At 41.9% G+C, this 17,522-nt stretch overlaps 2 protein-coding genes across 3 annotated transcripts; both read right to left on the bottom strand.

Moving 5' to 3' along the window:
• Positions 1 to 963: 963 nt before the first annotated feature.
• On the bottom strand, positions 964 to 17,473 carry LOC122862689 (C-reactive protein-like). Of its 2 annotated transcripts, XM_044168242.1 has the most exons (4): positions 16,445 to 17,473; positions 14,709 to 14,817; positions 13,093 to 13,751; positions 964 to 1,342 (listed from the first exon to the last, which is right to left on the bottom strand). In XM_044168242.1, the coding sequence occupies exons 2-3, from the start codon at positions 14,767 to 14,769 to the stop codon at positions 13,117 to 13,119; spliced, it is 696 nt and encodes a 231-aa protein (XP_044024177.1). In that variant the 5' UTR covers positions 14,770 to 14,817; positions 16,445 to 17,473; the 3' UTR covers positions 964 to 1,342; positions 13,093 to 13,116. The 2 variants fall into 2 exon arrangements, with proteins under 2 accessions (XP_044024177.1, XP_044024176.1); XM_044168241.1 differs by lacking the exon at positions 964 to 1,342 and having other exon boundaries at positions 12,867 to 13,751.
• Positions 1,340 to 5,852, bottom strand: LOC122862690 (mucosal pentraxin-like). Its single transcript, XM_044168243.1, has 3 exons — positions 4,474 to 5,852; positions 2,706 to 2,814; positions 1,340 to 2,001 (listed from the first exon to the last, which is right to left on the bottom strand). The coding sequence occupies exons 2-3, from the start codon at positions 2,764 to 2,766 to the stop codon at positions 1,367 to 1,369; spliced, it is 696 nt and encodes a 231-aa protein (XP_044024178.1). The 5' UTR covers positions 2,767 to 2,814; positions 4,474 to 5,852; the 3' UTR covers positions 1,340 to 1,366.
• Positions 17,474 to 17,522: the final 49 nt, after the last annotated feature.

Genomic DNA, 17,522 nt, shown 5'->3' with positions numbered 1-17,522 from the left:
TTCTACTGTGTTCTACAGCTGATTCTACTGTGTTCTACTGCTTCTACTGTGTTCTACAGCTGCTGCTTCTACTGTGTTCTACTGTTGTTTCTACTGTGTTGTACTGCTGCTGCTTCTACTGTGTTCTACTGCTGCTTCTACTGTGTTCTACTGCTGCTGCTTCTACTGTGTTCTACTGCTTCTACTGTGTTGTACTGCTGCTGATTCTACTGTGTTCTACAGCTGATTCTACTGTGTTCTACTGCTTCTACTGTGTTCTACAGCTGCTGCTTCTACTGTGTTCTACTGTTGTTTCTACTGTGTTGTACTGCTGCTGCTTCTACTGTGTTCTACTGCTGCTTCTACTGTGTTCTACTGCTGCTGCTTCTACTGTGTTCTACTGCTGCTGCTTCTACTGTGTTCTACTGCTTCTACTGTGTTGTACTGCTGCTGCTTCTACTGTGTTCTACAGCTGCTGCTTCTACTGTGTTCTACTGCTGCTGCTTCTACTGTTGTTTCTACTGTGTTCTACTGCTTCTACTGTGTTCTACAGCTGCTGCATCTACTGTGTTCTACTGCTGCTTCTACTGTTCTACTGCTTCTACTGTGTTCTACAGCTGCTGCATCTACTGTGTTTTACTACTGCTATTTCTACTGTGTTCTACTGCTGCTGCTTCTACTGTGTTATACTGTGTTCTACTGCTGCTTCTACTGATTTATACAGCTGCTGCATCTACTGTGTTCTACTGCCGCTTCTACTGTGTTCTACTGCTTCTACTGTGTTCTACTGTGTTCTACTGCTGTTTCTACAGTGTTCTACTGCTGCTTCTACTGTGTTCTACTGCTTCTACTGTGTTCTACTGCTGCTGCTTCTACTGTGTTCTACTGCTTCTACTGTGTTCTACTGCTGCTTCTACTGTGTTCTACAGCTGCTGCATCTACTGTGTTTTACTGCTGCTTCTACTGTGTTCTACTGTGTGCTCACATTCTAAACTAAGATGGTAAACATGGTAAAAGTCATAACTGCTTAACATGAGCATGGGGAGGCGGGCTTAACAAACTAACAAACTTGTTCAGTCATTGCTGTGATCTCTTTTTGACATTGATTCATTGTTATTTTGTGGCTGTGTGAGCACTTCAGGACATTTGTAAGTTTTCAGTTTTTTATTGACGTAAATGTGGACTTTGACTAGGGACAGTATTTAGGCCAAGAGAACAAGTACAAACAAGAAGGCAGACTTAGAAAGACGCTGAGGTTCCCACAAGCCATTGAGTTAACTAGCAAGCTAAAGCTGATAAAATCTGTCATTTTGCTAAAAACTGATGATCAGCAAATAAAAATGAGAAGCTGCAAAATGTCAACCTCAGCATCCATATAAAGTACACATTACTGACAGTATGGTTCCTTAAAGTCAGCATCCTGGATGAAGACTTTCCCTGAGACCGTGTAGTTCAGGTTGTTCCAGTTGAGAAGGTTCCCGGGATCGAAGGAATCCTGATTCATGTAGGATCTGATGTCACATGCAGACACGACGTGGTCCCACATGTGAAGGTCAGTAATGTCCCCTTCAAACGAGTCGTCCGTTTTGAAACCACCTTGAAATTCGTCCTGCTCCTGTCCGATGATGATGCTCACATTACCTGTTATTACCTGGTTTATTCCCACCAGCTTTTGGGAGGTACGAAGTCCGTTCAGCCACAGCTGGGTCAGCCCGGTCGGGGAGTCCCAGGTCCAGCAGACCGAGTTCCAGTCCAGCTGGTTGGTCGGGAGTTTTAAGTAGACGTAGGAATCGCTGCCTACGTGGACCTTGTATGATCCCTGTGCGTCCTTGTTGAGCATCAGAGCATTCTCATGGACACGGGTTGCCAAAGAGAAGAGTCCCTGCATCCGGTTCAGCTGGGAGAAGAAGCGAAGGCAGACAGTCATGGTGGAGATGGAAGTGGTTTTGGCATGAAGAACAACGTGGGGCATGTTTACACCTTTGGGGTCATTGGGAAAAGAGAACTGCTTCCCAGACAGATCTGTGGAAAACAGAAGGAGAAACAATCAGTCACATCAGGGTCAGTTTACTGAGCTAAAACACCTGGGACGACCAAACCAAAACAAAGACACCAGTTGAGAAGGTTGACCAAACTAAGACTAAAACACAAGAGGACATTGTTCCAAACCAGGACTAAAACAGCAAAGCATTCATACGTACAGTACAACCGAACCCCCCTCTACCCACTTCTCGCTTGTTGTTACCCTCCCAGAACTATTAATAGGTGTGCGACTATTATAAAGCCTGTGTCCGATATAATACGGCATTCAGTTCGTCTAATTACAGCCCGTGTTGTCTAATGAATTATTATCATAGGCCCATAGGCAGCATTAAATGTGGTGTCTAATGAGGGTATAACTGTTAGTTTACTTATTTTTAGTTTCGGTCTAATCTGATACAAAGTACGGCTTATTACGTCTTATTAGTGTACCGTAAAATACAGAGCGACCTTATATTCTATATTTGCACTCTTTCCTACTTTGTTCTGCAGCTGTTACGCTACAATTTCCCGTGGCATGAATAAAGATCTACATGATCTTATCTCTAAAAAACAGAGAATATGTGTTTTCTCAGCAGTGTCGTTCAAATGTTCGGCACAATTTCATTGTTAACATGGCAACACAAAGAATTACTCCACATGGCTGTAAACAGATCAGTACTGAGGCGGGAAATCTGCCGACTCACCTCTGACTTCACAATGTCCAGCAGTCCAGAGGAGGACGGAAAACAACATCTTCATCTCCATAACAGTGACGATCAAGGTTATGATGGTGTCAGCTGAGTCTCTCAGAACCTGAAAAGATTTCACAACAACAGTTCACAGTGTGTTTGTCTGGACTTCAAGATTCTGTGTTTTAATGTAAATGACTCTCTGATTCACTGGTCTTTCCAGGTAGGAAGCTCTGGGAAAAGTAAGTAAGTGGGCATTGAGTGTTTTGTCAGACTAATATTTAAGACCGGTATAACTTTTAAGCCAACGTGGACACAAAGTCCTCAAAGTGCTGTGGATGAAATCATAACAGCTACTGAGCCGGCAAGGCAACACATCCATCTCCACGGCAACTGAGCCAACTCAGTCCAAGACTATGTGATACGGTAGAAATCTTACGGAAAAACTAAAACAGTAAGTGGATCTTGGGATTGTTTTGACTTCCAGAGTCGTATTTTAGCCAACAAGGTATCAATAATTAAGATTACAACACAATATTTATAGAAAACGAAACCCCGAGGTGCTGAAACAGAAAATACAGATTAAAATGTCCGATGACGTGTTTTCTAACAAAGATATGAGTTTGTCTTTTCTTCAGCTCAGCTTGCTGCTACATCAGGTGTTATTCAGAATCAGAAATACTATGAGAAATATTATGAGTTTAATTCACAGTTTCTGATGTGACGTTGAGTAAATATGTAAATATTTTATACCAATGAAATTCTGACAGGAAACTAAAACATGTTAAAAGGGACTGCTTCATTTTAGGGACTTACACTATAATACAGGATCTTTGTCCTGGTGGCAGTGTACTGTCTCTAAAAAGCCCTGACCTCAGCTGCACTTACTCATGCAACAAGAATCACTCACAAAGAACACGGCAACATTATTTACATGTGCACACAATACATCACTTTATGTATATATAATAATATTATAAAGAGTTTGGTCCGGACCTGCTCTGTAGTGTAGTGCAATGAGGCAACTGGCGCCATATAAATAAATCAAATTGAATTGAATGTATAAGGTCCGTCCTTCCTCGCAGGATTACACTTTGATTTTGTTCCCCAGCAACAAAATTATCGATGATGTTTTCTTATTTTCTAAGTATATCATAACTTCATAACAGATTTCATCACAATATCAACACTGTCTCCCTGTTTTCCAGTATATAATACAATACAATAATACAGTGCACTTTAAAGAGTACCTATTTAATAATTAATTCAATTATTCCCTAAACGCTTCTTCCCTTTTTCTTATTTGTCCCAGTACAGATACCCAGTAAGTATATTGTTGATACCCTGTATATAATAAATAATTACTCAACAATTATTATCGTTACCATTTATTTTGGTAAAGTTTAAGTTCAGTTCTACCAAATAGTGGCGTTAGATTGATATTAGATGTTGTATTTGAATAATGTTTAAAGGCACGAAGAGTTAAAACAGCAACAGTTAGAGAAAAGTAACATTTCGTGTATTCTTGTTCCCTCCCTTGGGAATCTTTTTGAGACCCGTCATGATGACATTTATTCCCCAAATGTTGAGATATGAGGTGATAAAAGATTTCTCCACAAAAATGAACCTATTGGGGAGACACAGTTAATGCATCAATTAACTAATCATTTCACCGTTCACACCATTAAATGCAGGAATTTAACGTAATGGAATATTTGTTGTTATTAAAAGATCAGAGTTGTTCGTCCGCCTGTGAAGGAGCAGTGAAGGGGGTTAAATTTACCTGGAAGTTACAGTTTTGAGCAAAGATCGTCGTCTTCTTCCAGCTGAAAGGATCCTGCAGAAGAACTGATGGATCTGATCTTTGTCTTCAGCTGTCTGTCCAGTTTTCTTCTTCACCACTAAAGTTACATCATTGTTTTACTGTTACTGTCTTCCAGGAAAAGGAGAAGTTGTAAAGTTCCCTGTTTTCGTGGTTTCCAACAGTTTTCACTTTTAAAGTGTCAGCAAAGAATGTTTTCAAGCGAAGTGAAGCTCTTTTCTAAACATGTTGCATGAAGCATTTCTGCAGTTTGAAACCAATTAATTCAATAATGGATGAGATTGATGAAGCGGCTTCAGATGGAAACGAGTCACTCTGGAAGAAGCTCCTGACTGCATTCTGGAAGAAGACACTGATGAGGATGAAGATGAAGAAGAGGACGTGTCAGAAACTGAAGACAATATAGAACATGATCCGGCGGCCGTGTTGAGGATATAAAGTCCGACCACATTCAGTCGAAAGGATGATGCAAACATGTCAAACTAGCGAGGCAGATGGAGATCTGACCATTTTGTGAACAAATGATTCTTTTTCTTGTAAACAATGTTTGTGAATAATCAGTTTTCACCTGACTGATGTGAATTCCTTGTCAACATATCGCCAGTATGTGGACTCTCTGATCACCCTCATTGATGAGAGCTCTTTGCAGCTGAACACGGGAGGAGACTAGCATCTGGTGGTGCTGCCCACCCACTGTTTGGACCCCTTGAATTAAAAGGGCAGGTGGGGGCTTCAGATACCTGGGCGCTGGACGAGACAGCACCGTGTCCTTGTCTGAGCGCAGTGACTGCGTGTGCAGGCTGAGGAAGAGAGTCAGTCCTCACTGTCGACGTCACGTCTTGGTACAACTTTCTTTCGGTTAAAACATCAAAACTTTGTCAGAACATCAACCGTTCGAGTGAAATAACAGGCGCCGCCCTGACAGGACTCTTCACGCTCCATTTACAACTCAGTCCATCCGTGTCCTTATGAAAGCCCTCTGGCCAGGACTCATCAAAAGGACATATTCAAACAGCTTTCATACCAGCTGCCATTAACGCGATAAACATGCTATGAAGGAATTAGTACTCTAACACTTGCACGTTACAGCCAAACCGCTCTAAACTCTGTGTGCAAATACATCTGTATATATTTATTTTTCTTTTAACACTATGTGTAAGTTTTTAGTCTACGTGTCCCTGTGTGAGTCATATCAAAGACAGTAAAGTTTTTCTGATTAATGATGATTTATATCAGTTTGTTAATAACGTTAGACCTGTCTGACACATTTCTAACATAGTATTTTTCAAACTGCAATAGATTTACATTTGTAAAAACATGTAGGATGAAACATTTGTTGAAATCATGTTTACATCGACTCATAAAGTTTTATTGAACTAAATAAGAACCACTAGAGCCATTAGCAGCTACTAGATGCTGCTCCAAGAAAACTTTATTAAAGTGAAAATCAAAGTCAACAGTTTGGACACAAGTTCAGATCTTACGACATCCAATCAGCTTCCACCTGTTGGTCTGTACAGACAGTCAGTGGTCGGACTGATTGATTCATGGCTTTTACGGCTGCAAATAATTATTTTTATTATTGATTAATCTGCCGATTGTTTTATCTGTTAAATGATAAATTGTTCAGTGTACGAAACATGACGTCTTCAAATGTCTTGTTTTGTCCAAAACCCAAAAATATTCAGTTTATTATCACATAAGATAAAGAAAAGGAGCAAAGAAGCAGAACTAGTTATATTTGACATTTTTACTAATAATCTGACCGCCAAAGAAAAATCACTCTGTATAGCAGGTAGCTGCAAGTAGCTGCAGGTAGCTGCGGGTGGCAGCGGGTGGCTGCGGGTGGCAGCGGGTGGCTGCGGGTGGCTGCGGGTGGCAGCGGGTGGCTGCGGGTGGCTGCGGGTGGCTGCAGCATCTCCTGTTAAAATCATTGTTTTAAATGTTTTAAAGTTCTGAATCGGGATCTCCAGGATTGGAGGATGCAGTAGACGTTTCACCATCACACAAGACTTATGTCTTATGTGCGAATTTGCTGAAGTCTAAAGATTATTTCACGCAGAAAGGTTTATATTTAATGTCAGCTAAAGAGCTTAGCGGGGAACGGTCAGATTTATCCTTACCGTGAGAGCGGGAGGGCGGGAGCACGCGCTGTCTCCTCGGTGAAAACTTTAATAACTTCAACAAACTTTAGTTCAATATTTGAACTCCGGCAGCGCGCATGCGGTGAAAGTCTTCGGTCTCTGCGGTGAACCGCGGTCCTCCCTACGTCCTGGTGTGGGCGGGGTCAGAGGTCACGCAGATGGATTGGATCATGTTGAGACTCGATGCGGACTCGACTCAACCTCGAATCAGACTGAGACGAGAACGACGTGCGACGTCCCCCCACAGTGAACTCTGTGCGGCCATGATGGACCACGGCAGAGCTGTTAACAGCAGCTTCTACTGTGTTCTACTGTGTTCTACTGCTGCTGCTTCTACTGTGTTCTAATGCTGCTGTTTCTACTGTGTTCTACTGTGTTCTACTGCTTCTACTGTGTTCTACTGATGTTTCTACTATTGTTTCTACTGTGTTCTACTGCTGCTGTTTCTACTGTGTTCTACTGCTGCTGCTTCTACTGTGTTCTACTGATGTTTCTACTATTGTTTCTACTGTGTTCTACTGCTGCTGTTTCTACTGTGTTCTACTGCTGCTGCTTCTACTGTGTTCTACTGTGTTCTTCTGCTGCCTCTACTGTGTTCTACTACTGCTGCTTCTACTGTGTTCTACTGCTGCTGTTTCTACTGTGTTCTATTGCTGTTTCTACTGTGTTCTACTGCTGCTTCTACTGTGTTCTACTGCTGATTCTACTGTATTCTACTGTGTTCTACTGCTTCTTCGTCTACTGTGTTCTACTGCTGCTGCTGTTTCTACTGTGTTCTACTGCTGCTGCTTTTACTTCTGCCTCTACTGTGTTCTACTGCTGCTGCTTCTACTGTGTTCTACTGCTGCTGCTTCTTCTGTGTTCTACTGTGTTCTACTGCTGCTTCTACTGTGTTCTACTGCTGCTGCTTCTACTGTGATCTACTGCTGCTTCTACTGTGTTCTACTGCTGCTGTTTCTACTGTGTTCTACTGCTGCTTCTACTGTGTTCTACTGCTGCTGTTTCTACTGTGTTCTACTGGTGTTTCTACTGTGTTCTACTGCTGCTGCTTCTACTGTGATCTACTGCTGCTTCTACTGTGTTCTACTGCTGCTGCTTCTACTGTGTTCTACTGTGTTCAACTGCTGCTGCTTCTACTGTGTTCTACTGCTGTTTCTACTGTGTTCTGATGCTGCTTCTACTGTGGTCTACTGCTGCTGCTTCTACTGTGATCTACTGCTGCTTCTACTGTGTTCTACTGTGTTCTACTGCTGCTGCTTCTACTGTGATCTACTGCTGCTTCTACTGTGTTCTACTGCTGCTGTTTCTACTGTGTTCTACTGCTGTTTCTACTGTTATTTCTACTGTGTTCTACTGCTGCTGTTTCTAGTGTGTTCTACTGCTGCCTCTACTGTGTTCTACTGCTGCTGCTTCTACTGTGTTCTACTGCTGCTGTTTCTACTGTTTTCTATTGCTGTTTCTACTGTGTTCTACTCCTGCTGTTTCTACTGTGTTCTACTGATGTTTCTACTGTTGTTTCTACTGTGTTCTACTGCTGCTGTTTCTACTGTGTTTTACTGTGTTCTACTGCTGCTGTTTCTGCTGCTGTTTCTACTGCTGCTTCTACTGTGTTCTACTGTGTTCTACTGCTGCTGCCTGTACTGTGTTCTACTGCTGTTTCTACTGTTTTCTACTGTTTTTCTACTGTGTTCTACTGAGTTCTACTCCTGCTGTTTCTACTGTGTTCTACTGATGTTTCTACTGTTGTTTCTACTGTGTTCTACTGCTTTTTCTACTGTTGTTTCTACTGTGTTCTACTGCTGCTGTTTCTACTGTGTTCCACTGCTGCTTCTACTGTGTTCTACTGCTGCTTCTACTGTGTTCTACTGCTGCTGCTTCTACTGTGTTCTGCTGTTTCTACTGTGTTCTACTGCTGTTTCTACTGTTGTTTCTACTGTGTTCTACTGCTGCTGTTTCTACTGTGTTCTACTGCTGCTTCTACAGTGTTCTACTGCTGCTGTTTCCACTGTGTTCTACTGCTGCTGCTTCTACTGTGTTCTGCTGTTTCTACTGTGTTCTACTGCTGTTTCTACTGTTGTTTCTACTGTGTTCTACTGCTGCTGTTTCCACTGTGTTCTACTGCTGCTGCCTCTACTGTGTTCTACTGCTGCTTCTACTGTGTTCTACTGCTGCTGCTTCTACTGTGTTCTACTGCTGCTGTTTCTACTGTGTTCTACTGCTGATTCTACTGTGTTCTACTGCTTCTACTGTGTTCTATTGCTGCTGCTTCTACTGAGTTCTACTGCTTCTGCTTCTACTGTGTTCTACTGCTGTTTCTACTGTGTTCTACTGCTGCTGCTTCTACTGTGTTCTACTGCTGCTTCTACTGTGTTCTACTGCTGTTTCTACTGTTGTTTCTTCTGTGTTCTACTGCTGCAGTTTATACTGTGTTCTACTGCTGCTGATTCTACTGTGTTCTACTGCTGATTCTACTGTGTTCTACTGCTTCTACTGTGTTGTACTGCTGCTGCTTCTACTGTGTTCTACTGCTGCTTCTACTGTGTTCTACTGCTGCTGCTTCTACTGTGTTCTACTGATGTTTCTACTGTTGTTTCTACTTTGTTCTACTGCTTCTACTGTGTTGTACTGCTGCTGCTTCTACTGTGTTCTACTGCTGCTTCTACTGTGTTCTACTGCTGCTGCTTCTACTGTGTTCTACTGATGTTTCTACTGTTGTTTCTACTGTGTTCTACTGCTTCTACTGTGTTCTACAGCTGCTGCATCTACTGTGTTCTACTGCTTCTACTGTGTTTTATAGCTGCTGCTTCTACTGTGTTCTACTGCTGCTTCTACTGCTGTTTCTACTGTGTTCTACTGCTGCTTCTACTGGGTTCTACTGCTGCTGCTTCTGCTGTGATCTACTGCTGCTTCTACTGTGTTCTACTGCTGCTGTTTCTACTGTGTTCTACTGTTGCTTCTACTGTGTTCTACTGCTGCTGCTTCTACTGTGATCTACTGCTGCTTCTACTGTGTTCTACTGCTGCTGCTTCTACTGTGTTCTACTGCTTCTACTGTGTTCTATTGCTGCTGCTTCTACTGAGTTCTACTGCTTCTGCTTCTACTGTGTTCTACTGCTGTTTCTACTGTGTTCTACTGCTGCTGCTTCTACTGTGTTCTACTGCTGCTTCTACTGTGTTCTACTGCTGTTTCTACTGTTGTTTCTTCTGTGTTCTACTGCTGCAGTTTATACTGTGTTCTACTGCTGCTGATTCTACTGTGTTCTACTGCTGATTCTACTGTGTTCTACTGCTTCTACTGTGTTGTACTGCTGCTGCTTCTACTGTGTTCTACTGCTGCTTCTACTGTGTTCTACTGCTGCTGCTTCTACTGTGTTCTACTGATGTTTCTACTGTTGTTTCTACTTTGTTCTACTGCTTCTACTGTGTTGTACTGCTGCTGCTTCTACTGTGTTCTACTGCTGCTTCTACTGTGTTCTACTGCTGCTGCTTCTACTGTGTTCTACTGATGTTTCTACTGTTGTTTCTACTGTGTTCTACTGCTTCTACTGTGTTCTACAGCTGCTGCATCTACTGTGTTCTACTGCTTCTACTGTGTTTTATAGCTGCTGCTTCTACTGTGTTCTACTGCTGCTTCTACTGCTGTTTCTACTGTGTTCTACTGCTGCTTCTACTGGGTTCTACTGCTGCTGCTTCTACTGTGATCTACTGCTGCTTCTACTGTGTTCTACTGCTGCTGTTTCTACTGTGTTCTACTGTTGCTTCTACTGTGTTCTACTGCTGCTGCTTCTACTGTGATCTACTGCTGCTTCTACTGTGTTCTACTGCTGCTGCTTCTACTGTGTTCTACTGCTGTTTCTACTGTTATTTCTACTGTGTTCTACTGCTGCTGTTTCCACTGTGTTCTACTGCTGCTGCCTCTACTGTGTTCTACTGCTGTTTCTACTGTGTTCTACTGCTGCTGCTTCTACTGTGTTCTACTGCTGCTGTTTCTACTGTGTTCTACTGCTGCTGTTTCTACTGTGTTCTACTGCTGCTGTTTCTACTGCTGCCTCTACTGTGTTCTACTGTGTTCTACTGCTGCTGCTTCTACTGTGTTCTACTGTGTTCTATTGCTGCTTCTACTGTGTTCTACTGCTGCTGTTTCCACTGTGTTCTATTGCTGTTTCTACTGTGTTCTACTGCTGCTGCTTCTACTGTGTTCTACTGCTGCTGTTTCTACTGTGTTTTACTGTGTTCTACTGCTGCTGTTTCTGCTGCTGTTTCTACTGCTGCTTCTACTGTGTTCTACTGTGTTCTACTGCTGCTGCCTGTACTGTGTTCTACTGCTGTTTCTACTGTTTTCTACTGTTTTTTCTACTGTGTTCTACTGAGTTCTACTCCTGCTGTTTCTACTGTGTTCTACTGATGTTTCTACTGTTGTTTCTACTGTGTTCTACTGCTTCTACTGTGTTCTACTGCTTTTTCTACTGTTGTTTCTACTGTGTTCTACTGCTGCTGTTTCTACTGTGTTCCACTGCTGCTTCTACTGTGTTCTACTGCTGCTTCTACTGTGTTCTACTGTGTTCTACTGCTGCTGCTTCTACTGTGTTCTGCTGTTTCTACTGTGTTCTACTGCTGCTCCTACAGTGTTCTACTGCTGCTGTTTCCACTGTGTTCTACTGCTGCTGCTTCTACAGTGTTCTACTGCTGCTGTTTCCACTGTGTTCTACTGCTGCTGCCTCTACTGTGTTCTACTGCTGCTGTTTCTACTGTGTTCTACTGCTGATTCTACTGTGCTCTACTGCTTCTACTGTGTTCTATTGCTGCTGCTTCTACTGAGTTCTACTGCTTCTGCTTCTACTGTGTTCTACTGCTGTTTCTACTGTGTTCTACTGCTGCTGCTTCTACTGTGTTCTACTGCTGCTTCTACTGTGTTCTACTGATGTTTCTATTGTTGTTTCTACTGTGTTCTACTGCTTCTACTGTGTTCTACAGCTGCTGCATCTACTGTGTTCTACTCCTGCTTCTACTGTGTTCTACTGCTTCTACTGTGTTTTACATCTGCTGCTTCTACTGTGTTCTACTGCTGCTTCTACTGTGTTCTACTGCTGCTTCTACTGTGTTCTACTACTGCTATTTCTAGTGTGTTCTACTGCTGTTTCTACTGTGTTCTACTGCTGCTGCTTCTACTGTGTTCTACTGCTGCTGCTTCTACTGTGTTCTACTGCTTCTGTTTCTACTGTGTTCTACTGCTGTTTCTACTGTGTTCTACTGCTGCTGCTTCTACTGGGTTCTACTTCTGCTTCTACTGTGTTCTACTGTGTTCTACTGCTGCTTCTACTGTCTTCTACTGCTGTCTTCTACTGTTGTTTATACTGTGTTCTACTGCTGCAGTTTCTACTGTGTTCTACTGCTGCTGATTCTACTGTGTTCTACTGCTGATTCAACTGTGTTCTACTGCTTCTACTGTGTTGTACTGCTGCTGCTTCTTCTGTGTTCTACTGCTGCTTCTACTGTGTTCTACTGATGTTTCTACTGTTGTTTCTACTGTGTTCTACTGCTTCTACTGTGTTCTACAGCTGCTGCATCTACTGTGTTCTACTGCTGCTTCTACTGTGTTCTACTGCTTCTTCTGTGTTTTACAGCTGCTGCTTCTACTGTGTTCTACAGCTGCTGCATCTACTGTGTTCTACTGCTGCTTCTACTGTCTTCTACTGCTGTTTCTACTGTGTTCTACTACTGCTATTTCTAGTGTGTTCTACTGCTGCTTCTACTGTGTTCTACTGCTGTTTCTACTGTGTTCTACTACTGCTATTTCTAGTGTGTTCTACTGCTGCTTCTACTGATTTCTACAGCTGCTGCATCCACTGTGTTCTACTGCCGCTTCTACTGTGTTCTACTGCTTCTACTGTGTTTTACAGCTTCTGCTTCTACTGTGTTCTACTGCTGTTTCTACTGTGTTCTACTACTGCTATTTCTAGTGTGTTCTACTGCTGCTTCTACTGTGTTCTGCTGCTGCATCTACTGTGTTTTACTGCTGCTTCTACTGTGTTCTACTGTGTGCTCACATGCTAAACTAAGATGGTAAACATGGTAAAAGTCATAACTGCTTTACATGAGCATGGGGAGGCGGGCTTAACAAACTAACAAACTTGTTCAGTCATTGCTGTGATCTCTTTTTGACATTGATTCATTGTTATTTTGTGGCTGTGTGAGCACTTCAGGACATTTGTAAGTTTTCAGTTTTTTATTGACGTAAAAGTGGACTTTGACTAGGGACAGTATTTAGGCCAAGAGAACAAGTACAAACAAGAAGGCAGACTTAGAAAGACGCTGAGGTTCCCACAAGCCATTGAGTTAACTCGCCAGCTAAAGCTGATAAAATCTGTCATTTTGCTAAAAACTGATGATCAGCAAATAAAAATGAGAAGCTGCTTCTGGCATAGCAAATGGTCAACCTCAGCATCCATATAAAGTACACATTACTGACAGTATGGTTCCTTAAAGTCAGCATCCTGGATGAAGACTTTCCCTGAGACCGTGTAGTTCAGGTTGTTCCAGTTGAGAAGGTTCCCGGGATCGAAGGAATCCTGATTCATGTAGGATCTGATGTCACATGCAGACACGACGTGGTCCCACATGTGAAGGTCAGTAATGTCCCCTTCAAACGAGTCGTCCGTTTTGAAACCACCTTGAAATTCGTCCTGCTCCTGTCCGATGATGATGCTCACATTACCTGTTATTACCTGGTTTATTCCCACCAACTTTTGGGAGGTACGAAGTCCGTTCAGCCACAGCTGGGTCAGCCCGGTCGGGGAGTCCCAGGTCCAGCAGACCGAATTCCAGTCCAGCTGGTTGGTCGGGAGTTTTAAGTAGACGTAGGAATCGCTGCCTACGTGGACCTTGTATGATCCCCGTGCGTCCTTGCTTAGCATCAGAGCGTTCTCGTGGACACGGGTTGCCAAAGAGAAGAGTCCCTGATTCCGGTTCAGCTGGGAGAAGAAGCGAAGGCAGACAGTCATGGTGGAGATGGAAGTGGTTTTGGCATGAAGAACAACGTGGGGCATGTTTACACCTTTGGGGTCATTGGGAAAAGAGAACTGCTTCCCAGACAGATCTGTGGAAAACAGAAGGAGAAACAATCAGTCACATCAGGGTCAGTTTACTGAGCTAAAACACCTGGGACGACCAAACCAAAACAAAGACACCAGTTGAGAAGGTTGACCAAACTAAGACTAAAACACAAGAGGACATTGTTCCAAACCAGGACTAAAACAGCAAAGCATTCATACGTACAGTACAACCGAACCCCCCTCTACCCACTTCTCGCTTGTTGTTACCCTCCCAGAACTATTAATAGGTGTGCGACTATTAGAAAGCCTGTGTCCGATATAATACGGCATTCAGTTCGTCTAATTACAGCCCGTGTTGTCTAATGAATTATTATCATAGGCCCATAGGCAGCATTAAATGTGGTGTCTAATATAGCATAATGTGGTAGTAACGGTAGAATAGGGTCTAACTGTAGGATATTTTGGATCTGATATATATTGTATTTGATTTCATGAGACTATGATCTTGTAGAATGGTGTCTAATTGTGTATTAGGATCTCCTATTTGGTTTCTAATTAATTAGAGTATAATTTGGTATAATAGTGTCTAAGTAAAGTATATTTTGGGTCTAATACGGCATATGCGGTTTCTAATTACAGCATAATTTAAGTGTAAGGTGTCTAATGAGGGTATAACTGTTTGTTTACTTATTTTTAGTTTCGGTCTAATCTGATACAAAGTACGGCTTATTACGTCTTATTAGTGTACCGTAAAATACAGAGCGACCTTATATTCTATATTTGCACTCTTTCCTACTTTGTTCTGCAGCTGTTACGCTACAATTTCCCGTGGCATGAATAAAGATCTACATGATCTTATCTCTAAAAAACAGAGAATATGTGTTTTCTCGCAGTGTCGTTCAAATGTTCGGCACAATTTCATTGTTAACATGGCAACACAAAGAATTACTCCACATGGCTGTAAACAGATCAGTACTGAGGCGGGAAATCTGCCGACTCACCTCTGACTTCACAATGTCCAGCAGTCCAGAGGAGGACGGAAAACAACATCTTCATCTCCATAACAGTGACGATCAAGGTTATGATGGTGTCAGCTGAGTCTCTCAGAACCTGAAAAGATTTCACAACAACAGTTCACAGTGTGTTTGTCTGGACTTCAAGATTCTGTGTTTTAATGTAAATGACTCTCTGATTCACTGGTCTTTCCAGGTAGGAAGCTCTGGGAAAAGTAAGTAAGTGGGCATTGAGTGTTTTGTCAGACTAATATTTAAGACCGGTATAACTTTTAAAGCCAACGTGGACACAAAGTCCTCAAAGTGCTGTGGATGAAATCATAACAGCTACTGAGCCGGCAAGGCAACACATCCATCTCCACGGCAACTGAGCCAACTCAGTCCAAGACTATGTGATACGGTAGAAATCTTACGGAAAAACTAAAACAGTAAGTGGATCTTGGGATTGTTTTGACTTCCAGAGTCGTATTTTAGCCAACAAGGTATCAATAATTAAGATTACAACACAATATTTATAGAAAACGAAACCCCGAGGTGCTGAAACAGAAAATACAGATTAAAATGTCCGATGACGTGTTTTCTAACAAAGATATGAGTTTGTCTTTTCTTCAGCTCAGCTTGCTGCTACATCAGGTGTTATTATGAGTTTAATTCACAGTTTCTGATGTGACGTTGAGTAAATATGTAAATATTTTATACCAATGAAATTTTGACTGTAAACTAAAACGTTAAAAGGGACTGCTTCATTTTAGGGACTTACACTATAATACAGGATCTTTGTCCTGGTGGCAGTGTACTGTCTCTAAAAAGCCCTGACCTCAGCTGCACTTACTCATGCAACAAGAATCACTCACAAAGAACACGGCAACATTATTTACATGTGCACACAATACATCACTTTATGTATATATAATAATATTATAAAGAGTTTGGTCCGACCTGCTCTGTAGTGTAGTGCAATGAGGCAACTGGCGCCATATAAATAAATCAAATTGAATTGAATGTATAAGGTCCGTCCTTCCTCGCAGGATTACACTTTGATTTTGTTCCCCAGCAACAAAATTATCGATGATGTTTTCTTATTTTCTAAGTATATCATAACTTCATAAAAGATTTCATCACAATATCAACACTGTCTCCCTGTTTTCCAGTATATAATACAATACAATAATACAGTGCACTTTAAAGAGTACCTATTTAATAATTAATTCAATTATTCCCTAAACGCTTCTTCCTTTTTCTTATTTGTCCCAGTACAGATACCCAGTAAGTATATTGTTGATACCCTGTATATAATAAATAATTACTCAACAATTATTATCGTTACCATTTATTTTGGTAAAGTTTAAGTTCAGTTCTACCAAATAGTGGCGTTAGATTGATATTAGATGTTGTATTTGAATAATGTTTAAAGGCACGAAGAGTTAAAACAGCAACAGTTAGAGAAAAGTAACATTTCGTGTATTCTTGTTCCCTCCCTTGGGAATCTTTTTGAGACCCGTCATGATGACATTTATTCCCCAAATGTTGAGATATGAGGTGATAAAAGATTTCTCCACAAAAATGAACCTATTGGGGAGACACAGTTAATGCATCAATTAACTAATCATTTCACCGTTCACACCATTAAATGCAGGAATTTAACGTAATGGAATATTTGTTGTTATTAAAAGATCAGAGTTGTTCGTCCGCCTGTGAAGGAGCAGTGAAGGGGTTAAATTTACCTGGAAGTTACAGTTTTGAGCAAAGATCGTCGTCTTCTTCCAGCTGAAAGGATCCTGCAGAAGAACTGATGGATCTGATCTTTGTCTTCAGCTGTCTGTCCAGTTTTCTTCTTCACCACTAAAGTTACATCATTGTTTTACTGTTACTGTCTTCCAGGAAAAGGAGAAGTTGTAAAGTTCCCTGTTTTCGTGGTTTCCAACAGTTTTCACTTTTAAAGTGTCAGCAAAGAATGTTTTCAAGCGAAGTGAAGCTCTTTTCTAAACATGTTGCATGAAGCATTTCTGCAGTTTGAAACCAATTAATTCAATAATGGATGAGATTGATGAAGCGGCTTCAGATGGAAACGAGTCACTCTGGAAGAAGCTCCTGACTGCATTCTGGAAGAAGACACTGATGAGGATGAAGATGAAGAAGAGGACGTGTCAGAAACTGAAGACAATATAGAACATGATCCGGCGGCCGTGTTGAGGATATAAAGTCCGACCACATTCAGTCGAAAGGATGATGCAAACATGTCAAACTAGCGAGGCAGATGGAGATCTGACCATTTTGTGAACAAATGATTCTTTTTCTTGTAAACAATGTTTGTGAATAATCAGTTTTCACCTGACTGATGTGAATTCCTTGTCAACATATCGCCAGTATGTGGACTCTCTGATCACCCTCATTGATGAGAGCTCTTTGCAGCTGAACACGGGAGGAGACTAGCATCTGGTGGTGCTGCCCACCCACTGTTTGGACCCCTTGAATTAAAAGGGCAGGTGGGGGCTTCAGATACCTGGGCGCTCCTTGTCTGAGCGCAGTGACTGCGTGTGCAGGCTGAGGAAGAGAGTCAGTCCTCACTGTCGACGTCACGTCTTGGTACAACTTTCTTTCGGTTAAAACATCAAAACTTTGTCAGAACATCAACCGTTCGAGTGAAATAACAGGCGCCGCCCTGACAGGACTCTTCACGCTCCATTTACAACTCAGTCCATCCGTGTCCTTATGAAAGCCCTCTGGCCAGGACTCATCAAAAGGACATATTCAAACAGCTTTCATACCAGCTGCCATTAACGCGATAAACATGCTATGAAG

Source organism: Siniperca chuatsi, linkage group LG16 (assembly GCF_020085105.1).
Source record: "Siniperca chuatsi isolate FFG_IHB_CAS linkage group LG16, ASM2008510v1, whole genome shotgun sequence".
Taxonomy (NCBI): Eukaryota; Metazoa; Chordata; class Actinopteri; order Centrarchiformes; family Sinipercidae; genus Siniperca; species Siniperca chuatsi.
The sequence above is the reverse complement of the archived record's forward strand: the minus strand, read 5'-3'. Positions and strand labels throughout refer to the sequence as shown.

Bases quoted from the DNA above. Each gene is read 5' to 3' on its own strand.
- LOC122862690 (XM_044168243.1), bottom strand. From the start codon at position 2,766: ATGGAGATGAAGATGTTGTTTTCCGTCCTCCTCTGGACTGCTGGACAT. The intron at 2,002-2,705 runs GTGAGTCGGCAG...TGTTTTCCACAG, and splicing joins TGGACATTGTGAAGTCAGAG to ATCTGTCTGGGAAGCAGTTC.
- LOC122862689 (XM_044168242.1), bottom strand. From the start codon at position 14,769: ATGGAGATGAAGATGTTGTTTTCCGTCCTCCTCTGGACTGCTGGACAT. The intron at 13,752-14,708 runs GTGAGTCGGCAG...TGTTTTCCACAG, and splicing joins TGGACATTGTGAAGTCAGAG to ATCTGTCTGGGAAGCAGTTC.